This window comes from Beta vulgaris, chromosome 6, assembly GCF_026745355.1.
Source record: "Beta vulgaris subsp. vulgaris cultivar EL10 chromosome 6, EL10.2, whole genome shotgun sequence".
Taxonomy (NCBI): domain Eukaryota; kingdom Viridiplantae; phylum Streptophyta; class Magnoliopsida; order Caryophyllales; family Amaranthaceae; genus Beta; species Beta vulgaris.
The window spans coordinates 1,492,543-1,506,541 of record NC_079207.1 but is presented as its reverse complement, the minus strand read 5'-3'; the positions used below and the strand labels follow the sequence as shown (position 1 = coordinate 1,506,541).

At 33.5% G+C, this 13,999-nt stretch overlaps 2 protein-coding genes across 5 annotated transcripts; both read right to left on the bottom strand.

Moving 5' to 3' along the window:
• Positions 1–1,766: 1,766 nt before the first annotated feature.
• Positions 1,767–7,517, bottom strand: LOC104894892 (hypothetical protein). 4 transcript variants are annotated; one of them, XM_010681249.4, is made up of 4 exons: positions 7,121–7,517; positions 6,939–7,037; positions 2,593–2,785; positions 1,767–2,015 (listed from the first exon to the last, which is right to left on the bottom strand). In XM_010681249.4, the coding sequence occupies exons 1-4, from the start codon at positions 7,361–7,363 to the stop codon at positions 1,984–1,986; spliced, it is 567 nt and encodes a 188-aa protein (XP_010679551.1). In that variant the 5' UTR covers positions 7,364–7,517; the 3' UTR covers positions 1,767–1,983. The 4 variants fall into 4 exon arrangements, with proteins under 4 accessions (XP_010679551.1, XP_010679554.1, XP_010679553.1 ...); XM_010681252.4 differs by having other exon boundaries at positions 2,612–2,785; positions 7,121–7,516; XM_010681251.4 differs by lacking the exon at positions 1,767–2,015 and adding an exon at positions 2,237–2,504 and having other exon boundaries at positions 7,121–7,516.
• Positions 7,518–9,569: 2,052 nt separating this feature from the next.
• Positions 9,570–12,138, bottom strand: LOC104894891 (cytochrome P450 81Q32). Its single transcript, XM_048646258.2, has 2 exons — positions 11,042–12,138; positions 9,570–10,424 (listed from the first exon to the last, which is right to left on the bottom strand). Exons 1-2 carry the CDS (start codon positions 11,942–11,944, stop codon positions 9,816–9,818), a joined length of 1,512 nt encoding a protein of 503 aa, XP_048502215.1. The 5' UTR covers positions 11,945–12,138; the 3' UTR covers positions 9,570–9,815.
• Between the last annotated feature and the right edge of the window lie 1,861 nt (positions 12,139–13,999).

Genomic DNA, 13,999 nt, shown 5'->3' with positions numbered 1-13,999 from the left:
ACGTTTTAAATACTCACTAACTAGTTTTTTTTTCTCGGACGATGCCTCGAGTCAGTTGCAATAAACAAATATGTTATTATTTTTATTTCATAATTCATTTTGCTACTTTCCGTATTTTTGTCCATTAATAATTGAAAAATTCACGTCACGACGTGATAAGTAATTTTTTTTTTTGAACGCTCTAAGTTTGAAAACAATACCTTAAAATGAATTGTGGTAAGAGAATATAACATCAATATTCTCTTGTAAGTTACTCCCTCCGTTTCCTAAAGATCTTAACTCTTTTCGTTTAAGTGCGTTTCCAAAAGATCTTTCCTCTTTCACTTTATTCCTTATTTGGAATTTTTATTCCCTTTTTACCCTCTCATATTACTATCATATGGTCCACCATTACATTATTAATTCAATTTTTCTCCCTTTCTCTCTCCTACTTTATCCCTTTTTTATTTGTTTATTTATCTTAACCCCTTTCTCTCTCCTACTTTACCCACCCCACACCTCACACCCCACACAAATTGATTCTCATTGGTATCTGTAGTAACAGTAATAAGGAAGATCTTTAAAAAGCGGATGGAGTACGTAATTAGAGTGTTAAAGATGTATTTCTTCCGTTTTTTTAATTGCTATATTTTTCTTAAATGGTTGTTTCTTTTTAATTGCTACATTTTTTCTTATTTGGGGTACTTGGCCCACCATAAAATAATACTTTTATATATGTTCTTCTCTTTTTTCATCCAAAAATACTACTTTTTCACTTTTTCTCATTATTATACATTAAATGGATCAAAAAAGTATACTCCAAAAAGGTTAAAAGTGACATTGCATAAATTGTTGTCCATACAATAACGAAGGGAGTATATATTTGTTTAAGTCTTTTTAGTTAACTACAATTATTACAAGACTATCATATTTTATTTGAAACATTAAACAACAAAGTCATAGTGCATTGATGGTTAAGCTCTTATTTTTCATTTCAAAGGTCACGTGTTCGATACCTTGCACTTGATACATTTTTTTAAAGCGAGGAGTACACATGAACATAAAGCATTTGCATTAGAAATTTGAGGAGAGTGTCACGTGGCACACATGACTTTCTTTCGCACGCCTTTTAATATATTTGTATAGATAAATAGATTTATATGACACTTAATCAATAAGTAGTCAGTACCTCAAGTCCTCAAATGTCATTGGAAGGAGCTGGAGGCGATAAAAAAGGATCTCGGACCGAGTTAGTCTAGAAAAAGCTCCAGTCATTTTCAGTCAGTAAGACTAGACATTTGTAAATTACGACCTAAAGTGGCCAAAAGCCCAATATGCTTAGTCCAAAGATCAACATGGGCCCAATTAATGCTATAGCATGGCATGGGTTTAATCAAGAGCCTTAAGCCCAATTGTGGGAAGGAATATATGAAAGATTGTTCTTCCCAATATCAAGTTCAGCCATCCTAAAGAAATGTATATCGATCACCTTAGAATAATGGAAGGAATATATGAAAGATTCATAATATTGCTGGATGATATTGGCTATAACCATTAAAAGTCCATCTCTGCTAATAATTTGTTGAGTACATCACTCCACAAATCAGGGGGGGAATTTGTTACTATCATTTTTAGATGCCTAATAACATTTATTATAGTACATTTTATTAGACCTCAAAAAGTTTAATCTTTATTCTAATATGAACCCAATCATAATGTAAAGCCCACGGAATAAAGCCAAGATCAATCAAGGTCTTCAGGAGATGAAAGTCAAGAAGGGACAAGGGTACAAGCGGTTAAAGGAATGATCATGAAATGAGCCACATAAGCAAGAATGTGTGCATTACAGCGCCAGAAAATAGTTATGATTGAGATTTTGATACCCAAAATAACCACTATAATAGTTGATCTAATGAAACAACTCCGGTTAACACAGCCCAAAGGGAAGCCCTTGGAAGCGGGGGTCAAAGAGTAAGGAAATCTCCACCTCCATAGTAACATTTGTTAGGTTTGATCCCAAAACCTCAAGTTTGTGCCTGTCAAAAAAAAAAAAAAACCTCAAGTTTGTGAAACACAAACCTTAACCAATAGACCCCATATCATTTTGGAGTACTTGGTCATTATTATGCTTTAGAGGAAAGCAGGAAATTTTTCCAAAATGATACAGTATGCTGTATTATGCAAGACTTCTTTCAATTATTTTTATGGGAGCTTTAAGACCTGTGGGATTTTCGCACAGTATTTTTTCCAAAGGAAGTATCATCCCAACTACTGATCTGGATCGGAGCCTTATATTGCTTATTTGGTTTTCTTTTACAACTTATTTTGGTAGTCAGGAAATAGAAGGAAAAGAAATGAAATAAAAAATCTGAACCAAACATTGTTTGCGGTGTTTCCTCAGCTACCCCCTCAGATACGACATAATTCTTAAAATACCCCTCACATATCCGGAATTCCTACTTACAGCCTCGCCAACACCTATCTTCCTAACCACTGCGACTGGGCTTGGTGGAGACACATTCAACCTGGTAAAAACACATACTACTATTTATGAATATTTTTTGGAACTTTAAAATTAAAATATATATAAAGAAGAAGAAATTGGGAAATTACGATGAACTATATGATCAACCTGACTAATCTCATCAACGCTTGGAGTCCAATCGTTTGTTGCCGGGTTACTCTTGTACCCAGAAAAAGCTCCCATCTTGTTAGTGTCTTTTCCATTTTCAGGCAATCTTTGGAATTCATAACTCTCTCCATTTTCAATTCCTTCCTTCGTCGCCTTTATGAATCCAGTCCCTGTCTACTCATGTTCAATGAAATCCATTAATGTAATACTATAAAGTGCTGAAATCTTGAGTCATGCAACTAGAATTATGAGGAAGCAAAAAAACTTTGTCTATACAGTGAATAATCCACCAATTAAAGATAAATACTAATAACTAATTGAGTACAAATCAACAGATTCAATTAATATTCTATTCTCTATTTCTACCCACTGCATAGATGTATCAATCTCCTTACGACGAACTAGGAAGCACTGAAACTTCAGGATTTAAAACTTCCTCCACGATTGAGAATGTTTAAGTTCTCAAACATTTCAATTGCTTCCGTGTTAATGACACTCTGAATAAATCTTGAATGTGCCAAACAGTTTTCGTGCCACATAAGTTACAAGTTTACGACTATATCTTTCTTTTACGATTTTATCATAGAGAAACTGTTGGCATTTCATCGTGAGATATTAAATCAGGAAGACAAAAGTAATTTAATAAGCTTTAGGTATCAAAATAAGTATAAGTTGGTATCAAAGCTTACTAAAAAGGTATCAATACTAATGTAATTCTTACTTGGTACTAAAATGTAAGTAAACTTTCGTACCAACTAATGCAAAAGATGGGTAAACTTGATACTAAAGTGTAAAAATGTACAAAATGTTATTAAACTTTGATACCAACTGATATCAAAACTCAGTAAAAACATATACCAGAATAACTCTTGGTACTAAAGTATAAGTAAACTTTAGTATCAACTTATACTATAACTTTGGTAATCTATACAAATATATTAAAAGTCATACGGCTCATACCTAAGAAAGTCTATGTGCCACGCGACACTCTTTTCAAACTTTTAACGCAAATACTTTATGCCTATGTGTACTCTCAATTGAAAAAAAAAGGTTTTTTCACCATATATCCATGTCAATTTTTTTGCTAGTTTCAAATTCACCATATACCCTCCACTTCTCAAAAAATACATCAACTTACCCTTATAACTAACGAAAGGCTAACGCCGTTAGTCATTAATCCATAACCACCATCTAACCCTAATTAACTAACCTAAACCAAACCCAAACCCTGATCCCTAATCCAATACCCTAACCCTCTGTTACCCAGACTCGGCAAATTTTGCCATATACCGGTGTCGGTACGACACGACACCGATACCGGTACAAAATACGTGTCGGATCCGACAAAGTTCACTCGTACACGGCGGCTCTAAACCCTAGAGTTCGAAGAGGAGAAGAGAGGAAAAGAAGAAGAGGAGAAGAGGAAAAGGCGATAACTCACCTTGACTCGCTGACCGGAGCTTCAAACTCGTCGGCGAAACTTCGAACTCGCCGGTAAGTGTTTTGTCTCTTCAGTCTTAACTTCTCTTCCTTCTCTCTTCTCTTCTTCTCTCTCTTCGATCTTGTTCAGTTGTTCTGTCTCTTCATCTTTTCTTTTTCTTTTTCTTTTTGTCACAAAGTGCACGTGACTTGTCCTTTTCTTTTCTCTTTTTTTTTTCTTTTTTATTTTCTTTCTCTCCTTTCCTTCTTCTGTTCTACTTTCTTTTATTAAAATATTTTTTTCTTCTTAACAATACCTTAATTTTATTAATATATTATAAATAGACAATTATAAAATATCAATTAGCTAATTAATTATTAAATTTTATATTATAAAATATTATTTTCGCATACCCGTATCCGTGTCCAAATTTCGGACAGAGTTCCCGTGTCCTGTTTTTTTGGAATTGTCGTAGCCGACACTCGGATCCGTACCCATATCCGACACTCGTAGCCGAGTCGAGGTAGCTATGCCCTAACCCTAATTATCCCTTACCCAATAGCCCCCCACTCCCCCACCCTTTACCCTACCACCCTCCCGGCCCAAATTAAGGCTATGTTCAGTTCACCTGAAATTTTCTGATCTGAACTTATCTGATCTGATCTGATCTGATCTGAACTTATTTTTCTGATCTGATCTGATCTGAACTTATTTTTTCTGATCTGATCTGATCTGATCTGATCTGATCTGATCTGATCTGATCTGAACTTATTTTTTCAACAAGATCTTATCTTTTATAAAATATATTATTACTATTGTATTATTACTTTGTAAATCATTATTATGCAATACATTATAAGATCTTCTTTATAGTGTTACTATTATTATCATTTTATTTCTATTACAACTTTTATACAACTTTTATTAATAATAATAATAATTATTATTATTATCATTATTATAAGAACAACAATAATAATTATAATCATAATTATTATTATTACTAAAAATAATTATATAACTCAAGTCATTATTTTATAAGAGCACTTATATAATGTTTCACACTTTCCCTTAAAAAAAAGTTTCACACTTGAGAAGTCGGCAAACTGAACTCTTTTTTTTCCATATAAAATAGAACAAGATATACAAACAACTATGACTTGAGCAAAAAATAAATAAATATCGTGCAACTTCAAATAGCTAGAGAGATTTGGAATTCGGTAGGAAGAGGTATACCGAATCTAAATTTATAATTTGTATCTCACACTTAGCTTATTTTGAAATGTAATCCGAACTTAGTATTTCGTTGTCATGAATTTGAAGATATCATATTTCTTATTTTTCGTCAATCTTATGTTCTTAACACGTGCTTTTAATTTTCTATTATTTAATAACAACAAAATAACTTAATATAATAATAACAATGACATTTATAATGGTAACAACAAGATTAATAATAATTACCAATATTAATAATTAATAATACAACAAAACAACAATAATAATTCTTTTGAACAAATGTACTAGTAAATAATAATACCCCTTTGTATTTTTTTATCTTTTCACTTAGAATCTTGAACTATTCACAATTAGAGATAATCTTTTAGATTTTTCTCAATATATAAGAAAAAATATAGTCATGTGGGGTCTTGTTTGATTCGTCTCAATGAGTACTTTATTAATATTCAATTATTATAATTTTTATAAATATGTAGTGAAAGATATTTAATAATAATAAGTTTTTAAATATAAGCATGATATGATCTAAACTGATCTGATCTGATCTGATCTGGTCTGATCTGATCTGAACTTATTTTTTCTGATCTGATCTGAACTTATTTTTTCTGATCTGATCTGATCTGATCTGATCTGATTAGATCTGAAATAAGCAAAAATAAGGTGAACTGAACATAGCCTAAGTAGGTGAAAATATCTCTTTTCTTCGAAAATCCTTTTTGTAACAATACAATAGAAATGTCAAAAAAGGTTCCCTCTCCCCTCCCCCGCTGAATTGCACGCGACGCCGTACAATTCATCATCGTCTTCGGGATCCTCTTCGTATAGATATGAAAAGGCCTTTGACTCCACCTCCGCTGTCGCCATAGTCGTCATCTCCTTTATCTTTGTACAAATCCGAAAAGGAGAGGGTTGCAGGTGAAAGTGAAGGGGGAGGAGAGAAGGGGGCTGGGGCTAGTGGGGGTTGCGGGGGGCTGTAGGCTGGTGGGGAAGTGGGGGTTGCGGGTCTGAAAGGGGAGGGGATTGCGGGGGGCTAAGGTGGTGGGGTAAGGGTATTAGATTATGGGTTATGGTTAGTGTTTGGCTTAGATTTAAGTTAGTTAATTAGGATTAGGGGTTAATGATTAACAAACATTAACATTGTTAGTCATCAATGATAAGTGAATGTATTTTTTAAAAAGTGGAGGGTATATGGTGAAAAAAATCATTACAAAAATATAAAAGTGTGAGTATAAGTCTCGAACACAGAACTTTGAAATGAAAGTAAGTACTCAATCATCAATAGACTATGCTTTTATTGTCTAGTGTTTAATTTTTTTAAAGGTAAGGAGAAGACATCCTAGCCGAACCAATACCTTATATAGGCCAAACTACTAGTTGATATACCAATAATATACTACCTCTGTTTTTTTAGTTGCAACGATTTGACATAAAGTAGAGAGGGAAAATGTCTCATCGTTGCAACTAAAAAACAGAGGTAATATCATTTTGACATCTCACCATACACGTTTAGGAAGCTCTTTACATACTGGCTTTCTCATTTGAAGCACATTAAAGAAACTTTCTCAGCTGAACTTCAGATAAAAATAGTAAAAGACTAACTTTTTTATTTTATAATTGTTCAATAGATTACAAGTTCCCAACACAAAAACTAGAGAATAGAATTATTACCGTGTGATGCTGTTTGTCAATGGATTCCAACTGCTTGTAATATTGTGTTTCTACAAACTCGTCTTGTTCCACCCACTCTCCTCCCGTTGACAAAACCACCTACAAAAATCCCCCCAAAAAAAACAAAGTTAAAAAAGATTATGAATGAAAGAAAAATAAATAAACAAAAACAAGACACAAACTTGATGATGATCAGATTTGAGGGAGAGAAGCTTCTGTAGCTCAGGAATGGGCCCAGAGTTAGATTGATGGGCCAGAGAAGCGTCGGGATCAGGCTCGCTTCGGCTGGGCTTGATGGGCCTCTTAGGAGCCACGGACTCGAAATGGGCCCTGACCTCATGGGCTATCCTGAGCTGTTGTTCTGGGTCTACCACTTCATCACTGCGGCTTGGTTTGTTCACCGTCGGTAGTTTCTGTCCCACCATTTTAATAGAATGTTAATTTCTGTGTGTGTTCTGTGCTACGTGTTCTCTGTTCTTGCTTCTCCTGATGGTGCAAGAACAGGTTGAAAATTGAAATGGCCTTTTCTAAAGAGCAAAGGTCAATTTAGCGGTACTTTTATAGTATAATGGAGTTATGAGGAAAATTATAAAAAGAGTGGGAGGAAATATAAAAACCGGGGGCTTATAGTTAAAACCACCTTCTCGAACATATTTTTGGCCTGTGGAAAATGCTAGAAGTAGGTGCATGGCAGCATGGGTCCACCGTTCTATTTTACGGTCCGTTTGGTAGTCGTTAATGAATTGCGGTAATGTGAATGAATTTTAAGTGTAGTGTTATTAGGGAAGCAACCTTAAAATCTCCACAGGGATATATTTTTTTCTCCATGAGTAAGCAATCTTACCACTAAACTTGTGTTTTTGTTTCAAAGAGGAAACAATTTTCATTACCACTCATTACAACTTACAAGGTGATATTGGCTGGGAATGAAAATTCAAGAAGAAAGTTAGACATTTTAGGATAAATTAGCATTACCACGGGAAGGAACAATTATATATTTCACAAATTTACACACAAATTCATTCCTATTACCACCTTTTATAACCAACTACCAAACGAGTTGTTAAGGTTATAAGGTGAAATTCCTACTTATATTAAGATAAGATGAGGTACTCTATTGAATTGCTACATCGTTTAGGTTTAACCAATTAGATTTATAGGTCATACTCTTTAAGAGGGGTGGTAAGGAAACCTCCCCACAAAGAGTCCCTAGTGAATTTGATCCCATAATATATGTATACAAGTAATAATACAAAGTTTTACTTTTACTAAGATAAATAAGATTTTATTGAATTTTTGATTGTGGGATAAGAGTTGTATGTCATAGGATCAAATCTTACTAGAGGAATAGAGGTGGTGAATTATGTGATACTTTCTCCGTTTCAAAATAGTTACACCATTTGGCTTTCGGTCACTATTCATGAACCAACTTTGACAAGCATTCCCTTAACATTATATATGAAAAAACATAGTCAAGTGGAATCTTGTTAAATTCGTCTCAATACGAGAATTTTAAATATCAACTTTTTTAATTTTTACTTCTACACAATTAGAAATATCAACGTTCAAAAAAATATATTGACAAACGTAAAAAAACAAATGGTGCAACTATATTAAAACGGAGGAAGTATTTCTTTTCCGTTAGCTCATTCCCAAGGAGTCTTATAATAAATAAAAGTTATTTAACTCGCGCAAGATTTTGATTTGGTAAACTAATTTTGTGAAATCCATTGACATAGTATAAAGCACTTAACTTTCTATTTAGCATCTATGTCAAAACAATACTTGTAGGAAGCACATGAGTTTACAATTTACGTTTCACGGGAAAAGAAATGGAAAACGCAGATAGCAATAGTGGAAAAGGAGAAAAAACTGAATTCTCAAGATTAGGTAACATAGAAGCATTTTTAGATTTTTAATCTTATTTCTTTTTGAATTAAATTTCGTTCTTGAGAAGAAGTCAACCATCATAATATCTTTCTTGAGTGATTAATGGCCCCAATCAAAGATCTTATACATCTTCCCCATTAATTAATCTGTTAGCTACTAAATATATATTTCCTCCGTTTTTTTTACTTGTGATATTTTTTTTCATCAACTCTAATGCAAAATTTGGATAGGAGAGAGGTAGAGAGGAAAAAAAAAAGAGGACTCCATATTGCAAATAATTAATTAACTCCCTTTTAGGAAAGTGTTGCAAGTAAAAAAAAAACGAAGGAAGTATTAATGTCATCCCACCAAACATATGATGAGGTGAAGAGCTATGATTAGCACATACCCGGTATGGATACTGTTTGTTCATACCGTGACAAAGTTGTAAACAAATACAACTTTTTCTTTTTCTTTTTGGATTTTTAAATTTTTTTTATATATTTTTTTTTTGGGTTTTTACTTACATACATTCATGATCTGATTCACATTGTAGTTGATCTGATTCATATAATAGTTGATCTGATTTATCTCCTACATGATCAGAGTTGTCTAAATTGCCATTAAGTCAACTTTTTTTTTGTCTTTTTCTGGCAAAATTACTAACATACCCCGGTATGGACACTATTGGCCCACACCGGGTATGCGCCAATAGTTTCTCATGAGGTGAATAGTCTCGTTAAATACCTGCTTCTGCTTGAATTCAGAGTATGCCTTGCAGTTGCATTTGTATAAATCATTCCAAAATTGTTCAAATTCATTGTAACAAACTGCATTGCTCATGTATGCAATAAGAAATTAAGTACTAAGCTTAGAATTTGTACAAATACGATACTCATATTAACACAAACTAGTACTAAGCTTAGAATTTGTACAAATACGATACTCATATTAACACAAACTAAGGCTCTCTTAGCTTCACATACACAAACATCAACATTTAGGAGATCAAAGATTTTTACTCATTACTGGTCGAGCTTTACACAAGGCCTCAAGAGGGTGTGCTTTTGGCATGTTAAGCCCTCGACCTTCAGCCATATCTACTTCATCATCACCAACTCTTTTCCAATCAAAGCATTGGATCAACGATCCCAAAGCCAAACCCACCATTCGATTACCCAAGTTCGCCCCAGGACAAGCTCTCCTTCCCACACCAAAAGGCAGCAACTTATACTGATCAATAACATCTCCCTTCTCGAAACGCTCTGGCTTAAACTGTGTAGGCTCATCCCATTGATGTGTGTCTCGATGAATAGCCCATGCATTAACCATTAACATGGTCTCACTTGGTATATCAAACCCACCGATCTGACATTCATCGGATGACATATGTGGTAGTAGAAGGGGGACTGAGGGAAACAACCGAAGTGTCTCTAAGATGACATTTTGAAGATAAGGTATTTTTGGAAGATCTAGCTCATTGATCAATTCATCTTGTCCGATTTGAATATCTATTTCGGATTTAAGTTTGTTCATAACATGAGGATTGTTGAGTAGGAGCGACATTGCCCACTCCATCGTTGCTGAGGAAGTGTCTGTCCCAGCAACTAGTAGAACCTGCAGAAGGTTGCAATTCCAATGAGCTAGGCTAAATAGTATAGTCATTATTCTTACTATTACTTCATCTGTACAGGATTTGTATCAATCAAATTGTTAATAATAATAAGGGGTAGGGATAATGTAACAAGTAACAACTAAGGGTCTGTTCTCCCCAGTTTATTTTCAGTTCAGCTCAGCTCAGTTCAGTTCAACTTAGTTCAGTTCAGCTCAGCTCTGGACAATACTTTTACTCTCACATATCACTATTCATTTCAATTCAGTTCAATTTAATTCAATTCAATTCAGTTCAGCTCAGTTGTTTTATGTCGAAGAGAACATGCCCTAAGTGCCTGTTTTCTTTGGCATAAAACAGCTGAATTGAAGTGAATTGAACTGAACTGAGTTGAACTGAATTGAATAGTAATATGTGAGAGTAAAAGTATTGTCCAGAGCTGAATTGAACTAAACTGAATTTAACTGAATTGAATTAAACTGAAAATAAGCCGGGAAGAATAAGCCCTAACTCGAGATCAAAGAGTAATTCACAGTATCTTTGAAACAGAGAAATGCACCATTCATATCGAATATTAACATAGTAAAATCAAAACAAGATTAAAAGAAAGAAATGAACTTACTAATATAAGTCCTTTAATGGTTTCATCAGTGTAATAATCTGGATCTGATTCCTGCAACTTAAGCAGACGGTTAATCATACTTTCTTCATCTTCTGAACTAGATAACACCCTTCTATGTTGATCAACAAGACCTTGCAGAAAAGTATCAGTCTTCTTTGCAAGACGTTTAATCCTCTTAATATAACCACCATAATCAATCCATCCTAATATAGGCAAAAAATCTGCAGGATTTGAAGCAGCAGCAAACTCAAGAATCTCCTTAATTATATCAGTAAATCGCTCAGCATCTTCAACATCCACCACACCTTCACCAAAGTATCTCTTACCAGCAAGCATTCTAAGTAAGATATTAAAAACCAAAACTCGAAACACCGATTTTAGCTCAACTTTAACATAACTAATGCTTGAACTTTCATACATTTTACTAATCATTTGCTTCATTTCATCTCTTCTAATACCAACCGTCATGTTAAGACGGTTGGTTGACAAAACTTCGAGAAAACTAATTTTGCGAAGGTTACGAAAATGATCACCATATGGTGCAGTAACCATTGTATTGAAGTTGTAACCAAGGTATTTTCCCATGAGAAGAAGAGGACGGTTGGCGAAAACGATGTCGTTTTTGGTGAAGCATTCTTCAACAGCTGATGGAGAGTTGACTAATACTACAAGACGAGTTCCAAATTTAAGGGAGATTATAGGACCATATTTTGCTGAGATTTTTTGTAAAGTTCTATGAATTGGGTCTTTTAGAAGGTGTAAATGGCCTATAAATGGAAGACTTGGTGGACTTGGAGGAAGTTTAAGTGATGATCTTTTGATTCTTTGAACCCAGAATTTGAAGATGAATATGAGAAAGATTGGTAATATGAATAGAGATGGGTATGAAGATATTTCAGCCATTGGTGTTTGTTATGAAGATCTTGAATAAAAGTCAACTAACACAGTACATCATCAATATGTATCTTTGTTATTATGCATCTATGAACCACTTTCAAAGTCTTCTTACTGGAGTAATTAATTAAATAAGCCACTGGAGAACGTTTCAGAATAGTGAAGTTATGGCCTATTGAAAATAGCGTTGGAGACTTGGAGTGTTTTATACACACAGACACAGCTCATGATAAAATTAGTGGATGATGCTATATTTTACTATATCTTATCTAGATATATACTATGTTCGTTTCCGAAAAATCTTTCCTCTTTTCGTTTACGTGCGTTTCCAAAAGATCTCCCCTCTTTTACTTTATTCCTTATTTGGAAATTTTTTCCCCTTTTATCATATGGTCCACCATTATATTATTCAATTTTATTCCCTTTCTCTCTCCTACTTTAACCTATTTATATTTGTTTATTTATCTTAACCTCTTTCTCTCTCCTACTTTACCCACCCCACACAACTTGGTTCTCAGTGGTATCTGTAGTAACAATAACAAGGAAGATCTTTAGGAAACGGAGGTAGTACTTGGGAGGACGCTTCATCCCTAATTAAATTCTACATTAACCCGTCTACAAGAGATGGGTAGCTATTAAAACAGACGAGAAAAAACAAAAGGGAAGGACAAGAACACATAGCAAAACCCGTCTATAATAGGTGGGTAGCTATTTAAATTGAAATTTCAATCATGGTGATCTTAGAAAACATAGCAAAAATAAAACGAAAAAAAGAGAGGGAAAAGATAAATGGCCAGAAAGTAAATTCTCCTCAACATAAAATAGGTCGAAGATTATTTCAATTTTCCAAAGTAAGATATTATGGGTGTGTTTGGTTGGGAGGAAAGTGTTTCCAGGAAAACTATTTTCCTCACTTTCCTCTATTTGTTTTGGCTTAGAACAAGGAAAGGAAAATATGGGTTGAACTTCATTTTTCAATAGTGGCAAGTTACTTGCTCTAGGGAGAAAAGGGAAGCCACATTTTCCCCAACTTTATCAAATAATAAAACAACACAAACAAAGGAAAATAGGTGCAAAGGCTATGTTTGGAGAAGCATTTTAGCTACATTAAATGATAAGGTGCTAACATATTTTAGGTGCTAAAATAATTAGTAGTGTTTGGGGAGCACCTAAAATAAAATTTCAGGTGACTAAAATGACTTAAATGATAAGTTAAAAATTTTACCTTTTCAAAATCAGGTGACTGGAATTTTGAAAGATCTTTCCAAAATTTCGACAACAACTAATTTTGCTAAAATAATTTATTAACTTAATCAACTAATTTTGCCAAACAATTAAACTAATTAGTTACATTATCAATTCTAGCACCTTGTCAGTTTTAGCTTTATTTTATTAGTTTCAGTTAACTTATCAGTTTCACTTTATTTTCAGCTAGTAATGTCAAACAGAAAAAGAAAACTTATTTTCCTTGCAACCAAATGAAGGGAATCAATCTAGAATTGAATTTTCTTCTGGAAAAAGATTTTCATAGGATACCATTTTCCATTAGTGAAAACATTTTCCGTGCAACCAAACACATCATATGTGACAAAATTAAATAAAAGGTACTAGTTCATATATACAATAATTTAAAAGGTACTATTGACAAAATTTCCAAACATTTTTGACTAATTAATGCTAGAAAGACATTGTTACAATTTACCAATATGATCATGACTACAAATTTGGTTAGAGGTAATAAATAGTGGTAATGATTATGCATTGTAGTGTAAATTTGTAAAAAAAAATCCCATGTCATTATAATTACGTATAGACTATGGTATTGCTATTCCATCTCAAAATATTAATTTATTCCGGCCTAAAATATCATTACTCCCTCCGTCCCAAAATATAGTTACCATTTTCATTTTGGGTGTCCCAAAATATAGTTTCCATTTCCATATTTAGTTTTACATTTTTCCGTAATTTGTCTTGAAAAACCGTGTCCCATCATTTATTTGCTTCTTGAAATTTGTTTTTTCCTTTGTTTATTCAACCAAAATGTTAGAATTAATGCTCTTTCAC

Excerpts from the sequence above, each read along its gene's own strand:
- LOC104894891 (XM_048646258.2), bottom strand. The coding sequence starts at position 11,944 with ATGGCTGAAATATCTTCATACCCATCTCTATTCATATTACCAATCTTT. Across the intron at positions 10,425-11,041 it reads CCATTAAAGGACTTATATTA|GTTCTACTAGTTGCTGGGAC; the intron begins GTAAGTTCATTT and ends AACCTTCTGCAG.
- LOC104894892 (XM_010681249.4), bottom strand. The coding sequence starts at position 7,363 with ATGGTGGGACAGAAACTACCGACGGTGAACAAACCAAGCCGCAGTGAT. Across the intron at positions 7,038-7,120 it reads TCAAATCTGATCATCATCAA|GTGGTTTTGTCAACGGGAGG; the intron begins GTTTGTGTCTTG and ends GGATTTTTGTAG. Across the intron at positions 2,786-6,938 it reads TTGACAAACAGCATCACACG|ACAGGGACTGGATTCATAAA; the intron begins GTAATAATTCTA and ends GAACATGAGTAG.